Source organism: Strix aluco, chromosome 5, assembly GCF_031877795.1.
Source record: "Strix aluco isolate bStrAlu1 chromosome 5, bStrAlu1.hap1, whole genome shotgun sequence".
Classification (NCBI taxonomy): Eukaryota; Metazoa; Chordata; class Aves; order Strigiformes; family Strigidae; genus Strix; species Strix aluco.
In genome coordinates, this window is record NC_133935.1 from 47,651,251 (window position 1) to 47,670,011 (window position 18,761).

Here is an 18,761-nt window from a genome sequence, read left to right on the forward strand (position 1 = left end):
CTTTAGCTCTCTGAGCCAGGCTGTCCTCTCAAAGACGTGAAACTTTCTTCTGTAATCCATTACTGCGTATCAGTAAATATACATTACAGTACAGCAAATTTCTGGAATTTTCTCCATCACATTTGAATATCAGAAGAAGAAAGGAAAAGACACCTTATTTCGTGAAAGTGTACTGAAAGACTAAACTTAGAACAGGCTTCTAAACATGTCTAGAAGAGTAGAGGGGAGAAAGCAATATATAGTGTTAACACCTTCCCCACTCCATCCCCTCTACCTAACAAATGAAATGAAATGCATGAACCATGTCTTGGTTTGCAAATGAAACCTGGTATTTGTATTTGCTGCAATGTCTCAGTGTTGTTTTTCATTTTAGACTTTGCATGGTAGTAAACAGTGCAATGCTTTACATTCATTAAGCTCAGGCCCATTTACTGTGTGCAGGCAAAGCAAGTACATATATCTCAGACCCATAAAGCATCAGTTCAGAATTACACAGGAAATAAATGAGCGTAAACCAGAAGTCCAATTCCCAGAGTCCAGCTCACTAAAGCTAAACAAGCACCTTAGATAAATATGGCCTATTTTAAATGAAACGTTAGTGTAATTTGATAACTGTCAATAATTCCCTCATTATGCCTAAATGAGCTTGTCATCCAAGGAGATTGCCGCATGGCTGATCTTAATTTGCTAATAAAAACCGCAGAGAAGAATTTCAACTAAGCTGGAACTATTTGATTCATAAAAGTGCAATAGTGCACTTTTTAAAGTGTTCCTTCCCAGTCCTGGCTCCTGACTGGCTGAAGCCCACAGCCAGTTTGCTCTGCAGCCTGTAAGAAGGCAGCTTTGCTATGTAAGAACAATGAGCAATTGTCTCTCTAAATCACTATTATTCTGTAGCCCATTATATTTAATTTATTTTTAATCATGTTGTATAATAGAAATAAAATCATTGGATTAAGCATATATCTAGCAGCAGGAGCCCATTATCCTTTGACAATGTTCTGTTTCATTGACATTATATCTTCATTGTAGACAGTTTCCTTGCCATCATTAGTCCTAAAATGACTATTGGATTTCAAGGGTTTCTCCCTAATCCATAATAAGATTTACTTGCTAACAGCACAAAACAAAACAAAGATATGCTTCTATTGTTTTACTGCTGTGGAATTCTTATTTTAAGCTATTCATAAAAGTCAAGAATAAATCCAGATATTATAAGTATTTGAAGTTTTCCTGTGTAATTCTGATTCAAGGGAAAGCCTCAGTAACTTTGTAAGCTTTGGATCTTTGTTACTCATTGTGGCTTTATTTTACTTAGGCAGGCAATACTTTGTCAGTTCTTGAACTGAGTAAGATCTACTATTCCTTGCACAACTGATTCAGACCAGTTAAAGTAAATCTCACTACAGTCCATTTTCTCCAGAAAGGGCTACAAGGGGTTCATCAGATTCCATGGGAAGAAAGAGGGAGAAACTTCCATGCCAAGGTTGCCAGCAATCCCTCTGTGATCAGTGCTAGCTAATTGAGTCAGCACTAACGTTGGGAAGTTAAAAACTCCTCCGGCATGCTGATCCCCATGGGATAATTCAACAGCTCTTCATTTGAACCAATGGCAGTCACAGTTAAATCTAAAACTAGATTTTTCCACACCCTATTAACAGCAGCATTAGAACGTAGCTGGGACCATCCAGAGGAAAGAGCGTTTTCTGTTATCTCATAGTTATCTTTGAGGAGGTGGCAGATTTCCCTGTGAAAATTATCTTTACAGACTGCCTCTTATTTAAGGATAAACTGGTACTATCAAGTGGTGCTCTTTTTATGCTGAATTGCTAGCAACACTTACAAGTATCTGCATGACTCTTTCAGCTGGGAGAGCAGCTTCAATAGATACCTATTTTCCATACAGGTAGACAAGCTATGACACTTTCATCCATACTGACATGATCTGCATAAGCCACGTGGTTTCCATTAAGAAGGGTCCATACAATATAGTCCTCTCCATTATCTTGGCTAATAGGAGAACAGAATAACCCAGATAAAGGAAAGACATGCATAATTATTGCTTCCAGATAAGAGCCGGCTCAAATATTTCTGCACTGTGCTCCCCAGACAGAGCTTGTACTTCTGTCAGAGCTTCCTAACTTAAGAGTTTATTAATTCAGGCATTACCTGCATCCATCTGGTTTGGGTGTCTCTATGATTTAATCGCCCCACAAGTAATCTACTAACTGATAATCGTCTTGGCTATAATTAAATAACAACTTCCATATTCACCCCTTTATATGCGCTGATAGTGACACAGCGTGGACCCAGTCATGCATGGTCATGTCAAGGTTGAATGTGGCATAATGAGGAAAGGCAAATTATGCATGAAATGCAAGAGGCGTATGTTTAACAGACAAGGGAGTGTGGAAAGCACACAATGATGTAGAAGGGCTTTATATTCACATCTAACAACCCAGAATTAACACAAGCACTTCTTTTCTTATTCCTAAATAGCCCTCGCAGAGGAAGTATATATGCTCAGGACTCTCACAGTTAACACATGCATGGACCTACCTTTTCATGTGAAATGTCAGAGTGGTTTTTTTATTGTGTTGCAATTACTCAGCCACGTTGAACATTTGTCAGTTGTGAGTTCTCATAATCTGTAATCTCCACAGACCTTTTAGTACTGATACATAGCCTTCCTGAACTCAGCACTGGTATATAAATTGTATTGTTCAGACACAAGAGACACTCAGTTCTGTTACAGATATATGGGCAAGACATTGTCTTCACCACTACAGAAAGAAACACAGATTCTCTTACAATGAAAATGAGAATGTTGTAAATAATTTTTTCTGGATTCTTATGGGAGGAAAGGGATTATAAAGAAATAAACTCAGACTTAATGAAAACAGCAACAGTTTCTTATACATCGAAGTGAATCATGAAAACAAAACCATTGCTAGGCAAGTTTTTAATGGTGTACTTGTACATGACATTGTGTTGAGGAATTGATGATTATATTCTGCCACATTCCATGTTGCGTTTACGAATTAGCATTGCCTTGGTTTGTCTGCGCATTACAATTAGACAGAGCTACACAATGATGCAAGCCACAGGCCAAGCTGTAAAGGGAAAATTGATGGGTTTGAGAAGTTAGCCATATCACGTGATGTTACTAGACTGGCTACAGAAAAAGCAACTGACAGCAAATCACAGTGTCACACATATCAAATCCCTAGATATCTGTTCATTTTGCTTAAAGCATCACATACAGTATTTAGATCGCTGCGGAGGTCCTGGACAACATTTTCTATACTCCTGGTATCCTTCAGAATCTCAATGCTTTGTGTATATGGATTGAAATACACAGAGAAGGGACGATTGATTGATTTGGCGAAGTCCCTGAAAGAAAAAAGAAAATTAACACCTTTTTTTTTGACGACTGAAGAAAAGAAAATTAGATTTTTGAGTCAAGGGAAGTAACTTACCTCATCTTTTCTTTGGCTTCTTCAAAACTTTCTGAAACAAAGTAAGCTTCCTGGAAAGTTGTGATAAGGCATTCTTGCAAACAGGTTGTCTTTGGATCGAATGTTTTCACATTGGCCTTGTCAGAGAGAGCATGCTGCAAAATACACCACAGGTATATAAACCATATTTTGATACTGCTTTGTATCTACACAACCATTCATATATACTTTTATATTGCTGTGCTGTCTCCCATTATTTGGTAGCCTCTCTTGTTTTACATACAGTGATTTTTCAGTTTAAGCAGAATAAATAATTAGTTACTTAAAGTTCTTTTTATGAGAGTAATTTTTTTCCCCGAAATAATTATTCAAATAATAAAGAGAAGATTAGAAATGCACCTGCCATGTAGGCATACAGACCTAAATCTTCATCTGGAAACAAGAAAGTCATCAAATAACCATTCCTGAAAAATTATCTATACAACTACAAGTATGTATGTCCCCAAAATGTCACTTAACTGGCAGCATTGATCATTGTCTTGGTGGGTGAATTGAGTCTGCTCAGATCATTCATACAATGTGATTTACATTTTCAGGCCAAAATCATACACTATTTTCCTGACAGTGAGTTTAAGAGTGAAATTATATATATCTGAAAACCCATTAAATAACGACTATTTATTGCTTGCTGATGAAACGCATTACCCTTCTACCACGTACACCTGAGCAATAACGCTCCATCCAGTACTGCAAGGAAAAAAAAACTAAATAAACAGGCATAGACAAGTACAGAGCAGACAGTGGGCAGATGAGACATCAAATACTGCTACCCAGAGAATAAATTTTTGATTAGCCTTTCTCTTTACATGACTGGCACAAGCCACTAGAAAGGACACTGGTTTCAAAACTGAAAATCAGGTACCGAGACGTTTTCCAACACAATCTTTTTGTAGCTCCCCTTTCTACTTGGAATACTCGTGTTAGCTTTTGGATCTACCATAACTTTTAGAACACACATATTTTCATTCTCAGTGCTCTGTACAAAAGTACAAGGTAAGGAAGGAGAGCATATTTAGGTCAACTTTCAACCTTCTTTAGTCCCCCAGTATCTATCCATAGTGAAGATGTGCATGAAAAGCATAGAGAAATGACAGGGAGGGAGCAGATCCCTGAGGTCCAAAGGTGCCTCTTATCCCTTTACTTTCTTTCTGCACAGACATTCTTTATAGCAGAGTAAGGTATTAACCTTAAGGTATTCACCACACCTTTTATCCGAGCTCTTGCTAATGTTCATTCCTAAATCCCAGTGAAAGGCTCTGAAAATATCACACTAGCTCTCAACCTGCAGTCTCCAAATAACAGGACATAAAACTGGATCAAAAACCTCTTCCTCCCACCTCCTCTCTCTCCAAAAATAAATACATGAAAAATTCATGCATGGAATCTTAAAACGTCAGGGAATTAACCTTCTTTAGTACATGTATCTTTTCCTTCTCACAAGGTTTGCTGTTTCTAGCCAGCCATCAGTTAAACAGGTTTGCAAACAAAAATCAAAAATTATCTTCTAAACGGGTTGCAGGAACAGGCTCATCTTATTAGGTCCCTGTCTATATCCCTGTTGTCACTTTTTCCTTGCAGAACCATGATGTGGCTGAGTGCCTGTAAATTTAGGCATTTACCTCCTTCTATCGAAATTAATTTGTTTTTCTTAACTGGGAATTATAATAGGCTCCCTGGGAGGTTAACTACAGATAAAAACATCTCTCAAGGTGTCTTTGTACTTCCAGGTGAGACTTGATGCCTCAAATGTCTAAAGCACAAAGTTTTAAAACTCTGAGTAGATTGAGTGAAGCCCTGTGCAAGGAATCAAGGGAGTAATATGGGACATGTTTTCTTAGGAACTGTATCAGAAGATGACCACTTCTGGTTCATGGATTCTTTCCTGTATTGTGACAGCTTCAACAGAAAGGGTGACAGTGTTGTCCTCTCCTCTTCTCCTCCACTCACTAATGGCCTCTGCTAGGCCTGGCCTACTCCTTGGGATTGAAGCCACCAGAGGCAAGAAGGGATTCAGCCTGTGGGTCCGACATTGTGAACTGCTCTAATCACTGAGCTCTAATTTTATAAAAGGGAAGAGCTTAAAGACAAGCAAAAGCTAATTCTTTATCACAGTGAATGTCTTCTGAGAAAACCTTTCTAGTTATTCTCCTCAGATTATCTATATGAAATGACTCCTACTTTCTGGATAGAGGTTTAGTTTATGTGAGCAGAGCTGTTGTTTCAGAAAGCAACTATGCAGAGACTAGGATGTGAAGACACCAGGAAACACACAACCTGGAAACAGAGGGTAAAGAATTCAGACACACCTTCAAAGTTAGGTTATTCTTGGGACTGCTGTTTGGGAATGAAGTGCCTCAATTCTGATGAATTCCCACCCAAGATACCTATAACCCTTCTAGGATATGGTGTTTTGGCTTTTGGATCAAGTAGGCATTGTCATGGCTACCAAAACAATGGGAAATATCCTTGCAAATCTGGATGATGTTTTCAAATTCTGCAGCCTGGCATCTGTAACATCTACTATTGAGTTGATATGCTGACACCAGCAATACCAGAGTTCAGCAACTGAACTGAGCCTGCAGACAAACCTTCAGACCATAAACTCTCTAGTGTGAACTAGGACAGTCAGGACACTGACTCAAAGCTGAACTAGAGTTTTTTTCAGAAACATTACAGTGCTCTAAAATGTTGGTCCATGGCACTCTCAACATTATGAAGTATAGAATCTCAATTAAAAACTTCGTCTGGTGAGTCTGAAAGCTTTCAAGCTCAGGCCTGTATTTTTTTTAATGTATGCTATTCATTTATGCTTTGGTTGGACATTAAGTTCTTCAGTGAACTCTAATGAGTAAGTATCCAATACGGATTTGTCCATCAGAAACCTCTTCAGTTATCCACCTCCAATGAGATGTCAAGGCTAACAATCATATGGAAAACAGCTTTTGGTCAAATAGAGCATCTTACCATCTTGTGGATTTGTGATACTGTCTCTAATGGTCCATTCACACAACCTGTATTACTTCTACTTATGCTAATGCAGCTATTGGTGACTCTCTTTCAGTTCAAGCAAAAAGAGTTTGTAGGGAAACTTCCAAATGAATCAGCACTGATTTCCAGGAAAAGCGGCAGTACCAGACAACTGGACAGCTTAAGAATTAGACAACTACCCATAATGGAAACAAGCATAACACTAAAGAAATGACTCCTCTCCCTGCTAGATCAAAGGTTAAAAGAGTGACTGAGGACCTAACCACAGGTCTCTAGGGCCTAGGATGTCTGATGCATCTGTACAGGGACTAAGATAGAGGACAGGATCTAAAGACGACTTACATGCTTCTGAAGCAGCAGCTGGAGAGCTGGTCAGATATACTGGGGCATCTCAGATGGCACCAGGCATTTACACTGAGCAACCGTAAATCATTTCCTAAGTGACCACTATTACTGACACATGAAAAAAGAGTTTGGTCTTGTAATGTCTCCTTTGAGTATAAAAAATGTAGAGTAATAATACAACTTGGAGCTTTTCAGTTTCACAAAAAAAACCCCAAAACCCAAAAAGCAAAATCTTCAGCTAGCAAGGGAAAAACTTGAGATGAGTTATAAATACTGCACTGTCTGAAGAGTACAGGAGCACAGAAGAACAGAGGTGAGAAGTTGTCTGTGTGCCAGTACTGATTTTATCACCTTGTTATTCCAGGGGGAACAGAGTCTTGGAAAACCTGCTCTTAAATGTTTTTCCGCTTATCTACAACATAGGTTACAAATCTGACAGTATCCTGATTTTACCAGAATTTTTTATTTTCACCAGTATAATTTTATATATTGTTTAGAAAAATAAGGAAAAGACTCTCCATTTAAAAAGAGCACTAAAATGAGCACGTGGGATCCAAGAATGGTTTTCTCTCATCTTCATCCTCTTCAGAAAACACAGCCAAAACTTGTATTTGAACCTTTTTTGGTTATAAAGGTTAATGCTGGCTCTTCTTAATGTAAATTATCATTAAAACAAAATATGACTGGATATCGTATTTGATTTTAAAAATCTATACAGAAAGATTTGAAGTCTACCTCTCTGTTAAATATAGAAGTATATAAGAGGGATGTATGACTTGATCTACAGCCAGCTGAGGTTGATAGGAGACTCCTTTAATGAAAGAGTTTAAGAGAGCATCATACAAAGTAAATGGATTAAAGTTTCCGAAGACAATTGGACTGCCTTTTAGAAATAGTTTTAATAATTGAAATGTACATTATTTCTGCCTTATCTCTAAGCCCCAAATATACAGTGTAATAGCATTAGCTAGAGTTAACCTGACCATATTAGGCAGAACATTTTGTAACTACTTACTGTATCATTCATTTCCCCCTAGGCTTCATTTTTAATCTTCTCTTTCTCCTTATTTTGTTGTGCTTTTAAAATTTTTTTGCTTGATGATTCCATAGCACACACATCAGGAAATTCATTTTTCAGTATCCAAACTTTGAAGTCTACATACTGAGTGGGGAAAAAGACTTGAAGGGAATCCTATATTGATATATTGATAGACTGATGCCCACATTTCTCTAGCTTTTATAGTTCCTTGTTGCTAAAGCTGTTGACCAGATTTGCAGAGTGGAGCAATGTAATATAGAAACAGGGATGACTGATTATCTGAAAGGCCCAAATACTGCTGGCCACTTCTGCCCTGCAAATAGTGCAACTCATTTATTTTTAGAAATTTCTAGAAATTATACATAAAATTGGCCACCGTTTTGTTTCCTGTGAACACTGCTGCATTGAAAAGAGAGCTAGTAGGGAGGCTGGAGAAAGGTTGTTCTTGCTGACAAAAGCATTTTAGTATCAAATGCCTGTAAAGTCAAGGTAGTAAAATTCAGCACTGAAACAGTATCTACTGTACTAGTGACAAGGATAAATATTTAAACTTCTTCATAGAAGGGACTATGGGCCCACAAATGCCGTTAAGAACGGCAGTAGTTATTTCTGAAAGGACTCCTTCACTCTGACTCCTATGAGAAGTATGGGTGTTGCGTACACGAGGGTCAGACTTCATGGCTGTGCAACCTAAGTCTCCTATTCATCCCCACTCACCACAGAAACAGTCAGTAATGTTGCCATCATTTTCAGAGCTATTGCTGTCATCCATTAGGATTTCGGTTACAATCAGAATATTTATATCATCAGGATCTCAACTACAGTCTATTATATTAGCATTATCTTTCAGATACCTTCAGGTCAAGGAAGAAATTTTGCCTCCTAATAGGAGCTAGGAGATAAGGGTGGAGGTAAGGGAGGTTGCTTTCCCAGAAAACATCACAAACTGGCAACAGCTTGATGCAAGGCTGTGCACCAGTGTCACAGGTGCTCAGATATTCTCCTTCCTAAGCATCTGTCTGATGTAACTTATTGACAAGAAGCACACTCACTGCCAGGTTTCTGGTCTAGAAAGAGCTTCTCCCACAGATCAACAGAAAACTTCGGTTTTTCACATTTTTTTCCTTACCTTTTACCTTCTTTTCTACTCTAGAGCACAGTCCCACAAAGACTTTCCAAACATTTTTCACCTTATCATTTCCTTCATGGAGACTAGGGCTATTTGTGGTATGGTGCTGTTCTGTGCCTGTGGCACACAAGTGCTTAGTCTCTCAATAACTGAAATGTCTAACTTAAGTCCCTACACTCAGTAGATGCAAGATCTGGTGAAATTTAATAGCTTATGATACACAAGAGGTCAAACCAGATGATCTAATAGTCCCTTCTGGCTTCACATCTATGAAATATATATGTAGTGTAATAGAAAAGCGTATAATATTATTGATTTATGAAAAAATTATTATGATATATATATGGCCATACCTTTGAAGCAGATCAATATAGTCCATTAATGTGCACATTATTTAATTTTTACTGTTGCTTTTCAAAAGGATTATTCTTTGCATTTATAGTCTGAGATTATTGCTGAGTGAAGAACACAGATTTGTGATTGCAAATGTGTGGTAACAAAATATGCACACTTGACAAGAATAATGTGTTTGTTTATGACATTGATGATAGAAGATTTATTGTGTTCTTGACTATTAATTTCCTCGGTTTTATGCCTTTAGATTTTGTAAGTTATGTGATAGGTATTTTCAGGGTCATCACCTAACGACCGTAACTGTTGGCTTAAATAAAAGGCCTGATTCTCTGCAGAATCCTGCACAGAGTTTGGGGCTCAGCACTGAATGTTGTTGGGCCAGAGGAAAACAAGTGGGACACATTCATCTCTTTGCATTTAACCACCTTTGCACTGTGGGTATAAAATATTGCCAGGCTGATACAAAATGCTGCTGTGGCTGAATCATGCACTGAACTTAGAGCAACTGTAAAGCAATCAAAGAAAAAATATTGGAGAAAGAATTTTTCTTTGGCCTTCTTTCTACTAATGAAAGAACAGAAACTTGACTAACGAGCTTCACCATGAACGCTCTTCAGTTACAGGTGAAACAAACAGCAAAAAGAGACTGAGATACTTCTATTAAACTGCCAGGTAGTTCACTGAAAGCCTGCCTAGGAGGGTGGAAAGATGTTTAAACACAATAAACAGCAGAAATATTGCAAAACAGTTTGTAAATACTATTCTATATATGCTTTCTAAAACCAAATGTTTACCTGAAAAGCCACCAAGAGTTCATTTGGGTCCCAGAACACAGCCCTCCTCCCTCTCCTTCCCCTTCCCTACTATCTTGCCAACAGAGTATTATGTCCCAAAGTACTACACTTGTGACAAAATACCTTTTGCTTGTTTCCTATGTCTTCTAGGCATAAAAAGAGGCAATAAATGATCCACTACAACTACTCACACCATGCAAGGTTAAACACTTTCACCTTTATAAGAACAGGGTTCTATGTACTGTCACACAGGCATGTACTTCAAGTCTAGTATATGCATTCTTTAATTTTAAATATGATTAATGCACTGAATCAGGACCTTAATAAATGTTGTTCTTTTAATATCAATAAAAAATCCACTGAAATACATTGGATTACTTACAAAAGAATTGTGTCCAATTTCAAAACAATTTTTTTGTGTGTATTAAAAATACACACTTTTCTTCTAAACAAAGCTTTCAGAGCCCAAGGCCCCCCTTACCTGTTAACCTATGAGCCTCCTTTTACAAGAAATGCAAATTCAAAGAGAAATAAGTTTTATAGTTCATAGTTTCTTTGGTACTTCGGTCCTTACAAATCCATGTCACGCTTCAAGCACCAGCTGATATTTCAAACAAAGCTTTTAGGTCAATATCACATTTTTAAAGTAAGTTTTTTATCTTGAGAACTTTGTTATTTGAAAGTCAAAATATTTACATCCAAATATTATTTTGTTAAGATTAAAAGAAAGTTGATTTCTGCTTTAAGGGCACATACCTTTAATTCACCAATAGAAGACAAAAGTCCTGCCCCATAAGCACGTAGCTGTCCTTCTTGCTTGCAAAGGCCAAATTCAATCGTAAAAAAATAGCACTGTAAAATATACAGATATACAGATATATATAGTGTAGTTGCAAACAGGCACTTCAGCAATGACAATCGGTACCATATTCACTTCATTGCCCCATTTCTTCAGAATGCCATGTCTTTAACATAAATTCAGATAATGTTATTACTGCTAAGTACTTTACATGTCGTGTAAGGGAACTTTGCACAAAAATGTGAAATTCTGCTATTTTTCTGGACACCCAACCAGTTCACAGGAATGGCCAGTTAGGAACAGACAAGCAAGTTCATTTAGGTATCAAAGGCACTGATAATAATTCTGCAGATATTTTTGAAACCTTCTGAAATAAATGAGGTGGCTCAGAATAGTTGGTAGTTGGTCTGCCTGTCTAGGAACCTCTGAAGATCTCTGAGATCTATTTCGGAACACTCAGCTGTAAGCTCAAGCTGATGCCACTTTAAAGTCTGGCAAGTATTTAAGTGCTGTCTTGACTTAGAATGAACTTACTTATATGTATGTGCTTAAGAGCCTTCTTGAGCCGAGGCCTCAGTCTTCACTAGATTTTACTCTGTCGTAAATGAACAACCAATATGTCACTTGGCTTCTTAAATTACAGAAAGAAAATTACAGTCAGTCGAATGAGTTCACTTGACCAATCCATTACAATTGTTCTTTAGGTCTCCATTCAAACAGGTAACATATATCTATCTGAGCTGTAAAACTGATGAGAAGCTGTGAAAGAGACGTGCTAAATCAGCACAACAGTGCTGTATCTAACTTTGCTATATCCACCCAACAAAGTTAAATGTTAGGAAGACTGTAAAAAGCACAGATAGACAGCTCACTGTCCACTAAACGCAAAAGAAGACAGTCACTTCTGCTCCTATGTCACCAAGTTTTCGTTTGGTGTTGTTACGACACATCAAGACTGCTTTTTGATGTTAGATCAAACAGATGATAATAAGCTAGTAACTATTTCTACATATGAATTGATTTCTAACTTATACAAAAATATGTATGTGTGTGTGTTTATTACACTGACAATTTAAGTTTTTGTGCAAAGGGACATAACTCCACTGAACCCAACAGATTTATGTGTCTTTGCAGAAAATACGAATTTAGGATAAGAAACAATTCAATGTTTGATACTAAATCTTAAGTTTTTCTGAATAACCTGAGAATGGTTCCTAACATGATGGGGTTTTTTTGTCCACTTTCTCCTTACAACCCCCACTCTTCCAGGCTGAGTATCATACTAAATGCAAAAGAGCAGAAATTAACAGGTTTTTTTAAGTCCAACAAATGTTTAGAAATTGAGAAATGATTCATTTCTCTGCCTCTCATAAAAGTTCCTGTAGAGCTAATGATTCATGCAGCATGGCACTATGTAGAAGGATGTAATAAAAAAGAATAAAAACATGAGCCCTGTGTCGGATCCAAACCTGCTAAGTCAGCTGGGAAGAAGGAAAGGTTGCAGTGACTTCAAATGTCTTGAGTCAGATTCCATCACAGCAGTCAAAGGCACAGATATCCACAAGAGAAGGTGAAAGCACAACATCGTCAAACAAAAAAAAAATCAAAGTTCCACCTCTGGCTTTGCTGTTGACTCAGATAAGCCAAGCTGGCATAAAATTTTTCATTTGATCCTATGAGCTGATGTCACCACTTAGAGGAAGGCCAAGATAACTGGTTTCCAAAAAAGACATCTCAGGGACAAACAGCCAGATATACAAAATGTCAAAGGCATCGCTGCAGGAGTGATGAGTGAAGCTGAGAGACCTACCACCAAAAAGAGTACAAGCTTAGCTTCCCTGCCTAAATATTTTGCCAGAAAAACCTTCAGGAGGCTATAGTTCTTGCTCTGTACATGCTGCCACTGTCAGCAATGAACCACTCAGCTTTACACTTAAATCCCATTAACATGTTTGAATTTGCCCCCTCCACCCTCAAGTCTCTGAAAAGAACCCATCAGGTAGTAGCTCTTATACTCTGAACATGAACACCCTGACTGATACACGGCAGAACTAGGCTCCTGATAAAACACAGTGATCACAGCCATTTTCATTCTTAAAACCAGCAGCAGCTTAAAAGCAGGGGTCTGGCATTTACCTGTTATTGATCCGTAAAAGCAGCCATGACTTTGTCCCTGTATGTCTACTTTACTGTAGACATTCGTCAGGCTGAGGAGGACCAAACCAATGTCATGTGGCTCCAGGAAGAATGCCCCCTTGGCAATCTACAGGACCAGCAGAGGGAGGGAGGAGAAACGCTCTCCACTTCCCTGAGGATGTGCACTCATGGGGAAGGAAGGGGCAAAAGGCAGAGAGCTAACACCGGCACAGGAGAGAGCAATCCCTGCCGCCCAGGGGTAGGGTGTTCATGGAGACCTCAATTTCACTTCCTCCTTGACGGATAGACAGCACACAAAGAGGGAGCCTTTTTTACTTACATTCAAAAATTATTATAATTGTTACTGTTATAAAAGGGAGTCATATTTATGAGCCAACACTTGCTGATGAGAGCCTATCTTCAGTATTGATAAGACTTGCACTCTCAGTATAACTCAGTCAAATAAAATGCATACAAAATGACCATATGATAAAATACATCTGCCTACTACTAACTTGTGGTATTAAGCTACAGCATTAAGAAAAGCCCTTCAAATTAAAAGCTTATTTTTTTTATAAATTTGCCATATGCAACAACTACAATTTCTGATAGAAATTCTATTTAAGAGAGCTCTGCTTAGCTAAGAAAATGACATAGCTCACCCAATGCTGCCATCTTCAGATCATTAGTCAGCAATACACCATTTCCCCCACCCTCCCACTCACAGACAGACATGCAGAGGAGGCTCCGCACGTTATGAGACTCCGCAGCCTCTGGCAAGCTGTGCTCTCAAGTCTACAAACACCAAAGCATACTGATAAGGAGGTTAAATATTAACTATATAGAGACACTTTTTATAGACCAGATGCATAAATACCCACTATATGCCTCTCTTTGTATGGTAAACCACGCTGACTGTGGTACTCTCTATTATGTACAGGATAACTGCACTGGAGTGGGAATGACCGAACAAAGAAATGGCTGTTGAGATTAATACATTTTTTACAGTCTAACCTGAAGGCAAATAGCTGATCGGTCACATGCAGGCTCTCACGTTCCGATTTCAAATGGTGGACCTGGCTCTGGCATACTCCGCAGCCTGCAGCCCCAGACATGTGGCTCCTCTACAAGCTACAGCAATATCCTGTCATCTCCCTTTACTTCCAGTTCCACCTCATCTTTGGGGTGAAGTGTGGTTTTGCAACAACCTATAGGTAGGCTCCTGAAGTAGGAAAGGTGTCTTCCCATATTGTATAAATCCTGCATTTCTTAGAGAGCCTTACACTAAAATGCTGCTCCACTAGCCAAATCAGCAAAATAAGATGAAGAATCAAATTGCCAAATGAAGGATTAAAAATAATTTTTAAGCCAAGAGACGTCAATATAATGATCAAGACTGTACCAGGAGCACAAAACAGTATACGATATGATTTCAATTTATTTCTCTTATTTAACAAAAGTATATGAAAGATACTTTAGTAATGCTCATGAAACACTGTCTACATGAGTTTGAAAATTATTAAATAGATATATGGAAGAAAATCCTATTAAGGGCTATTAAATACTAATATAGCAGATCTCTTTCTTCAGAGTCCCTGCAACAAAAGTCATTGGCAACTAAAGCAGCATACCAGGAAAATATCACCACTGTATGGCTTTAGACCTACACTGTCGCAATTTGCCAGTGTCACAGACAAGATACTGGGGTACCTGGTCCATCCCAGGATATGTGCAATTGTAAATCAGACCAGTTGTCCTACTATTGACAGGAAAGATACAGAACAGATCAAGTCCTGTCAAACTGCAAGCCTGGTAAACACAATGTCTATTCTTCATGTTCAGGTACTGTCCTGCATTATAGACATAGACTACCAAAAAGAAAAAGAAAAAATCAGTGACAGCTATGACAGTTAATAAAAAAAAAAAAAATGTTATTCATGGGTGTTTAGAAATTTCCAAAGGCAGAAAAAAAGGTCTATTAAGCTCAACTCTCCTCATCTGACTGGTTTCTAAGGCTTTGAAAAATCACTCCTCACATCACATCACTTTGGATTTGGGAATCTACCTCCTGGGACCTGTGTAAAGCGCTTGCGCAGGGTGTTGGGTGCTAATGTCACAGAGTTACTACTTCAAAATCTGACTTGTCCATAAAAAGGCCTTTCAAGCCATTCCACTTCGCTTAATTTCCTCATGGTATAGTTTAGAGACCGATATTTGTGTTCACTTGGCAATTTTCAGCATGATGTATAACATGAGATTTCATCTGTTTTCTAAAAGTACCTTGTAGAGATGTTTTCAGGTTGACTCCTGAGAACACCAACCATGTCAAGAGATGATTCACTTACACTCCCTGTCACAAGGGGGAAGAAGGACAGATTGAGTAACTGCATGACTGCAACCCTAGTACATGGACAGGAATATTCACCACTACAGGAACTGCTAATAGAATGGGGCTACAGCCCTCAAGCTGACATGAAGTAGCACAATCAATCACTTTATATATATATAAAACTAGTTGCCATGAAGCCAATACAACTAGCAATGTGTGTAAATACTTGCAAGACCAGTGCCAAATAAATATCCTTAAGAAAACATCTTTACGTTCTTTCTACTGGATTTAAGGTTTCAGAGGATATTGGAATAGACCACTCTTAATTCAGATGCGTGTGATATGTTCACAATATGCAAAGATTAATTCCTTTTTCTTTAGAAGAGAAGAAGACCTTTGATATTTTAGCTCTAGAATTATTCACCTAGAGATTGAATCTCTCATATAGTTGTAATTATCTTGTAAGAAGACCATTATACACAACTGAAAGACTTTCAAAAATCCCACTGTTAGAAATGAATCCTAAGAATTAATGAAGTAAAGGTGTTTTCTTTCCCCCTGTAGAAGTTGCTCAAATTGCAAGCAAATGTTGATTCAGAGCTATCAGTGACTCCCATTTGTGCTTTCTTTCTTTACTCAGAGCTGATGCAAATAAATTCGTGAATAGTTGCTTATTTTTCAATCTCAAAGACATCAATAGTCACCAAAAAAACACCTGGCATTTCACATTTGACTGAATTACTCAAAATTCACAGTCTGTTGAGTAGCATCAGGAATGTTCCACTACAAGACACAGATAGATATAACACAGGTAACCCAGGCAACTAGCCAGTACAGCCCAATGTTGGAGTCCAGACATCAAGCAATACAGGCTATTTGACAGCTATTCATGTGGGAACATTACTGAGTAGAAATGAAGGGAGATTTTTGAACAACAAATAAATCTCATGATGAGCTTGTGAATAGATCAAAAGCAGAAAATAAGTAAAATTCAATGGCTAAGTCTTTCATTATAGATGACTCACCTACCTCCAACAAAGGCATTGACCCTATTCACAGCCAACAGCATTTCTAAATAAGAAAACAAAGTTTAATTTTTCAGTTACCTTCTTGAAGTATTGTGTTTAGTCCCCCACTCTGAAGTATTTAGCTCACTGAAAGGAAGTCTCCTTCGGGGATTTCAAAGGGTATATATTTAACAATATTGTCCTTTTTCCCTCATCTGACTACTTTGCATTCAGACCTTTCACTAAGGGTGAATGCTTGGAACAATCTCTTTATAAACAGAAGTTTCAGTAGACGTGGTGCCACTCATTAGAGCACTTGGGGAAAGATGCACACTAGCCTTCGTATTTCTGCTGACAGCCACAGCATACAGCATCACTACATGCAAATTCCTCTAATGCAGAGGCTTGGCATACTGAGAGAAAGCATGCACTATAGTGAGCACAGGGGAGCTTAACCCCTTGTGAATACTTTGAAATCATGTATTTCTTTTTTCAGGAGTTTCTGGAGAAAAACTCATACTAGTAACCAAAATAAAATAATCATCATAAGTTTGTACGGAAGCAGAAAACGTACCTCAAGCAACACAATGCTGCAGTGGTATCAGTAAGCAGGTAAATCTACACTTCCAACACTGGAGAGCCCACCCAAGACAATACAATGTCTATGGCAGCTGCCCACCTTGCAGCTGCAATACATCTTCTGGAATAAGATCTGGAGAACATCCCTACTAACACCTTTGTGGCTCTTGAGAGAATGTGTCTTTGTGTTATTCATTCTCACATGAAGGAGGCCCTCTTGTTACTCTGAAGAGCAGGCAGAGAGAATGGAGGATGAAGCACTTCTGGGATCTTTCTCCTGCTGCCACTCCAAAAGTAGTTCCCCCAGAGTTGGAGCCACTGGATATCCCACTCCATGTTTGAATTACTCCTAAATAATCTGAATTTAGGCTTTCTCTGCACAAAGATGATGTCTGTCCGCCCCTCTCATTTCATCTCAGTTGAAAGCCTTGGAGACCTTTGGAACTGCAGAATCAGGAACCTCAACAGTTAGGCAGAGAATATTTCTGCGTAAAAGGCTAGTGTTTCCTGGCAAGGCAGCAATTCCCCTCCACCAAAGCTAGTTGTCACAGAGATGATGCGAAAAATCAATCCCACAAAAGTGCACTTGCCTCAACTTGTTCGACACTGTCAGACAAAGAACTCCTAGTTTTTTCAACATAATTAACTAATAGTGCTGAAGCTTAATATGCAGCTAAAGAGATAAAACCATTGAAACCATGAGCTGCTGCTTAGATCATTTGTGAAACATAAGGCATTGAAGCCCCAACGCTTTACCCTTTCTATTTCCCCTTTCCTATCATTTGACTCTTACTTTGAACAACTTCTAAAACCTGGGGCTTTAAGGTTTATTAATTTCATACAGAGTTATTAAGAACAAATGATGTGCAATAATGAGCCATTCCCTTTCCACTTTATTTTACAACATGCAATGTGAATTCATGTTCAGCACTCCCTACAGTAGCTGAAGTGAGTATGTGCTCATTTCTTTTTCAAGCTGTTGCTTCAAATTTCAGCCATCTAGAGATTTCACACAGTTAACAAAAGAGCCACAGTCAGGTCTTCTGACATGTTAGCTGGGACTCCAAGAGATAGGGTCCCCTGAAAGTCAAACTAAAAAGGAAAAAAAAAAAAAAAGCTGAGTAAACGTATGTCTGCTGTCTAACCACACCCTTCAGTCTATGCTGCCTCACGTGACACACTTGATCCACCATTATGGCTCTGCCATTCCTGTTTTCGAGATCTTTGTCATGCTACTCTTTCAAATGATGACTCCGCGTTAACAAAACCTATAAAAGCAATTCAGATTTTATATGCCACATGGCCAAGGGCTGGCACCCCAGAAGCGCTCCCTCAGCTTATGCTACAGCTTGAAGACTATGACTCCTCTAGCAAAGGGCCAGGAACTTGAACACTGACAGACTGGCATGACCCAAGCGAGAGCAGAATTTGGAACAAATACACATACAAGATATCATTTAGCTGTCCACCTGACAGCATTCACATTTTATGTGGAGTCATCAACACTAGGACTGTTGCCCCAATTGTGAACTGCATTGCTTAGAAGAATACTCAAAGAACAGACAAGAACATCCTCTGCACTTTTTTTCCTCCAGGATCCAGGGCCAGCATCTCTACAAAAGCCTAGCTCAGCTCTCAGGACCCGTTTCCCACAGTTATCTGTAGACCTCAACACTGGTCCAACATAGTTTCCCCTTCTCTAAAAAGACCACTTTCCACTCCCCAGCAAGAACACTAAGAAGGA

The 18,761-nt window shown here is 38.5% G+C and overlaps 1 protein-coding gene across 1 annotated transcript in view; it reads right to left on the reverse strand.

Moving 5' to 3' along the window:
* Positions 1-2,949: 2,949 nt before the first annotated feature.
* Positions 2,950-18,761, reverse strand: part of TPH2 (tryptophan hydroxylase 2) — a 52,680-nt gene continuing 36,868 nt past the window's right edge. Inside the window, exons 11-13 of the mRNA XM_074825896.1 lie at positions 10,924-11,019; positions 3,480-3,613; positions 2,950-3,393 (exon numbers count right to left, since the gene is read on the reverse strand). Of these exons, the coding sequence (XP_074681997.1) occupies positions 3,219-3,393; positions 3,480-3,613; positions 10,924-11,019 (405 nt within the window). The 3' untranslated portion in view covers positions 2,950-3,218. The remainder of the gene's footprint in view (positions 3,394-3,479; positions 3,614-10,923; positions 11,020-18,761) is intronic.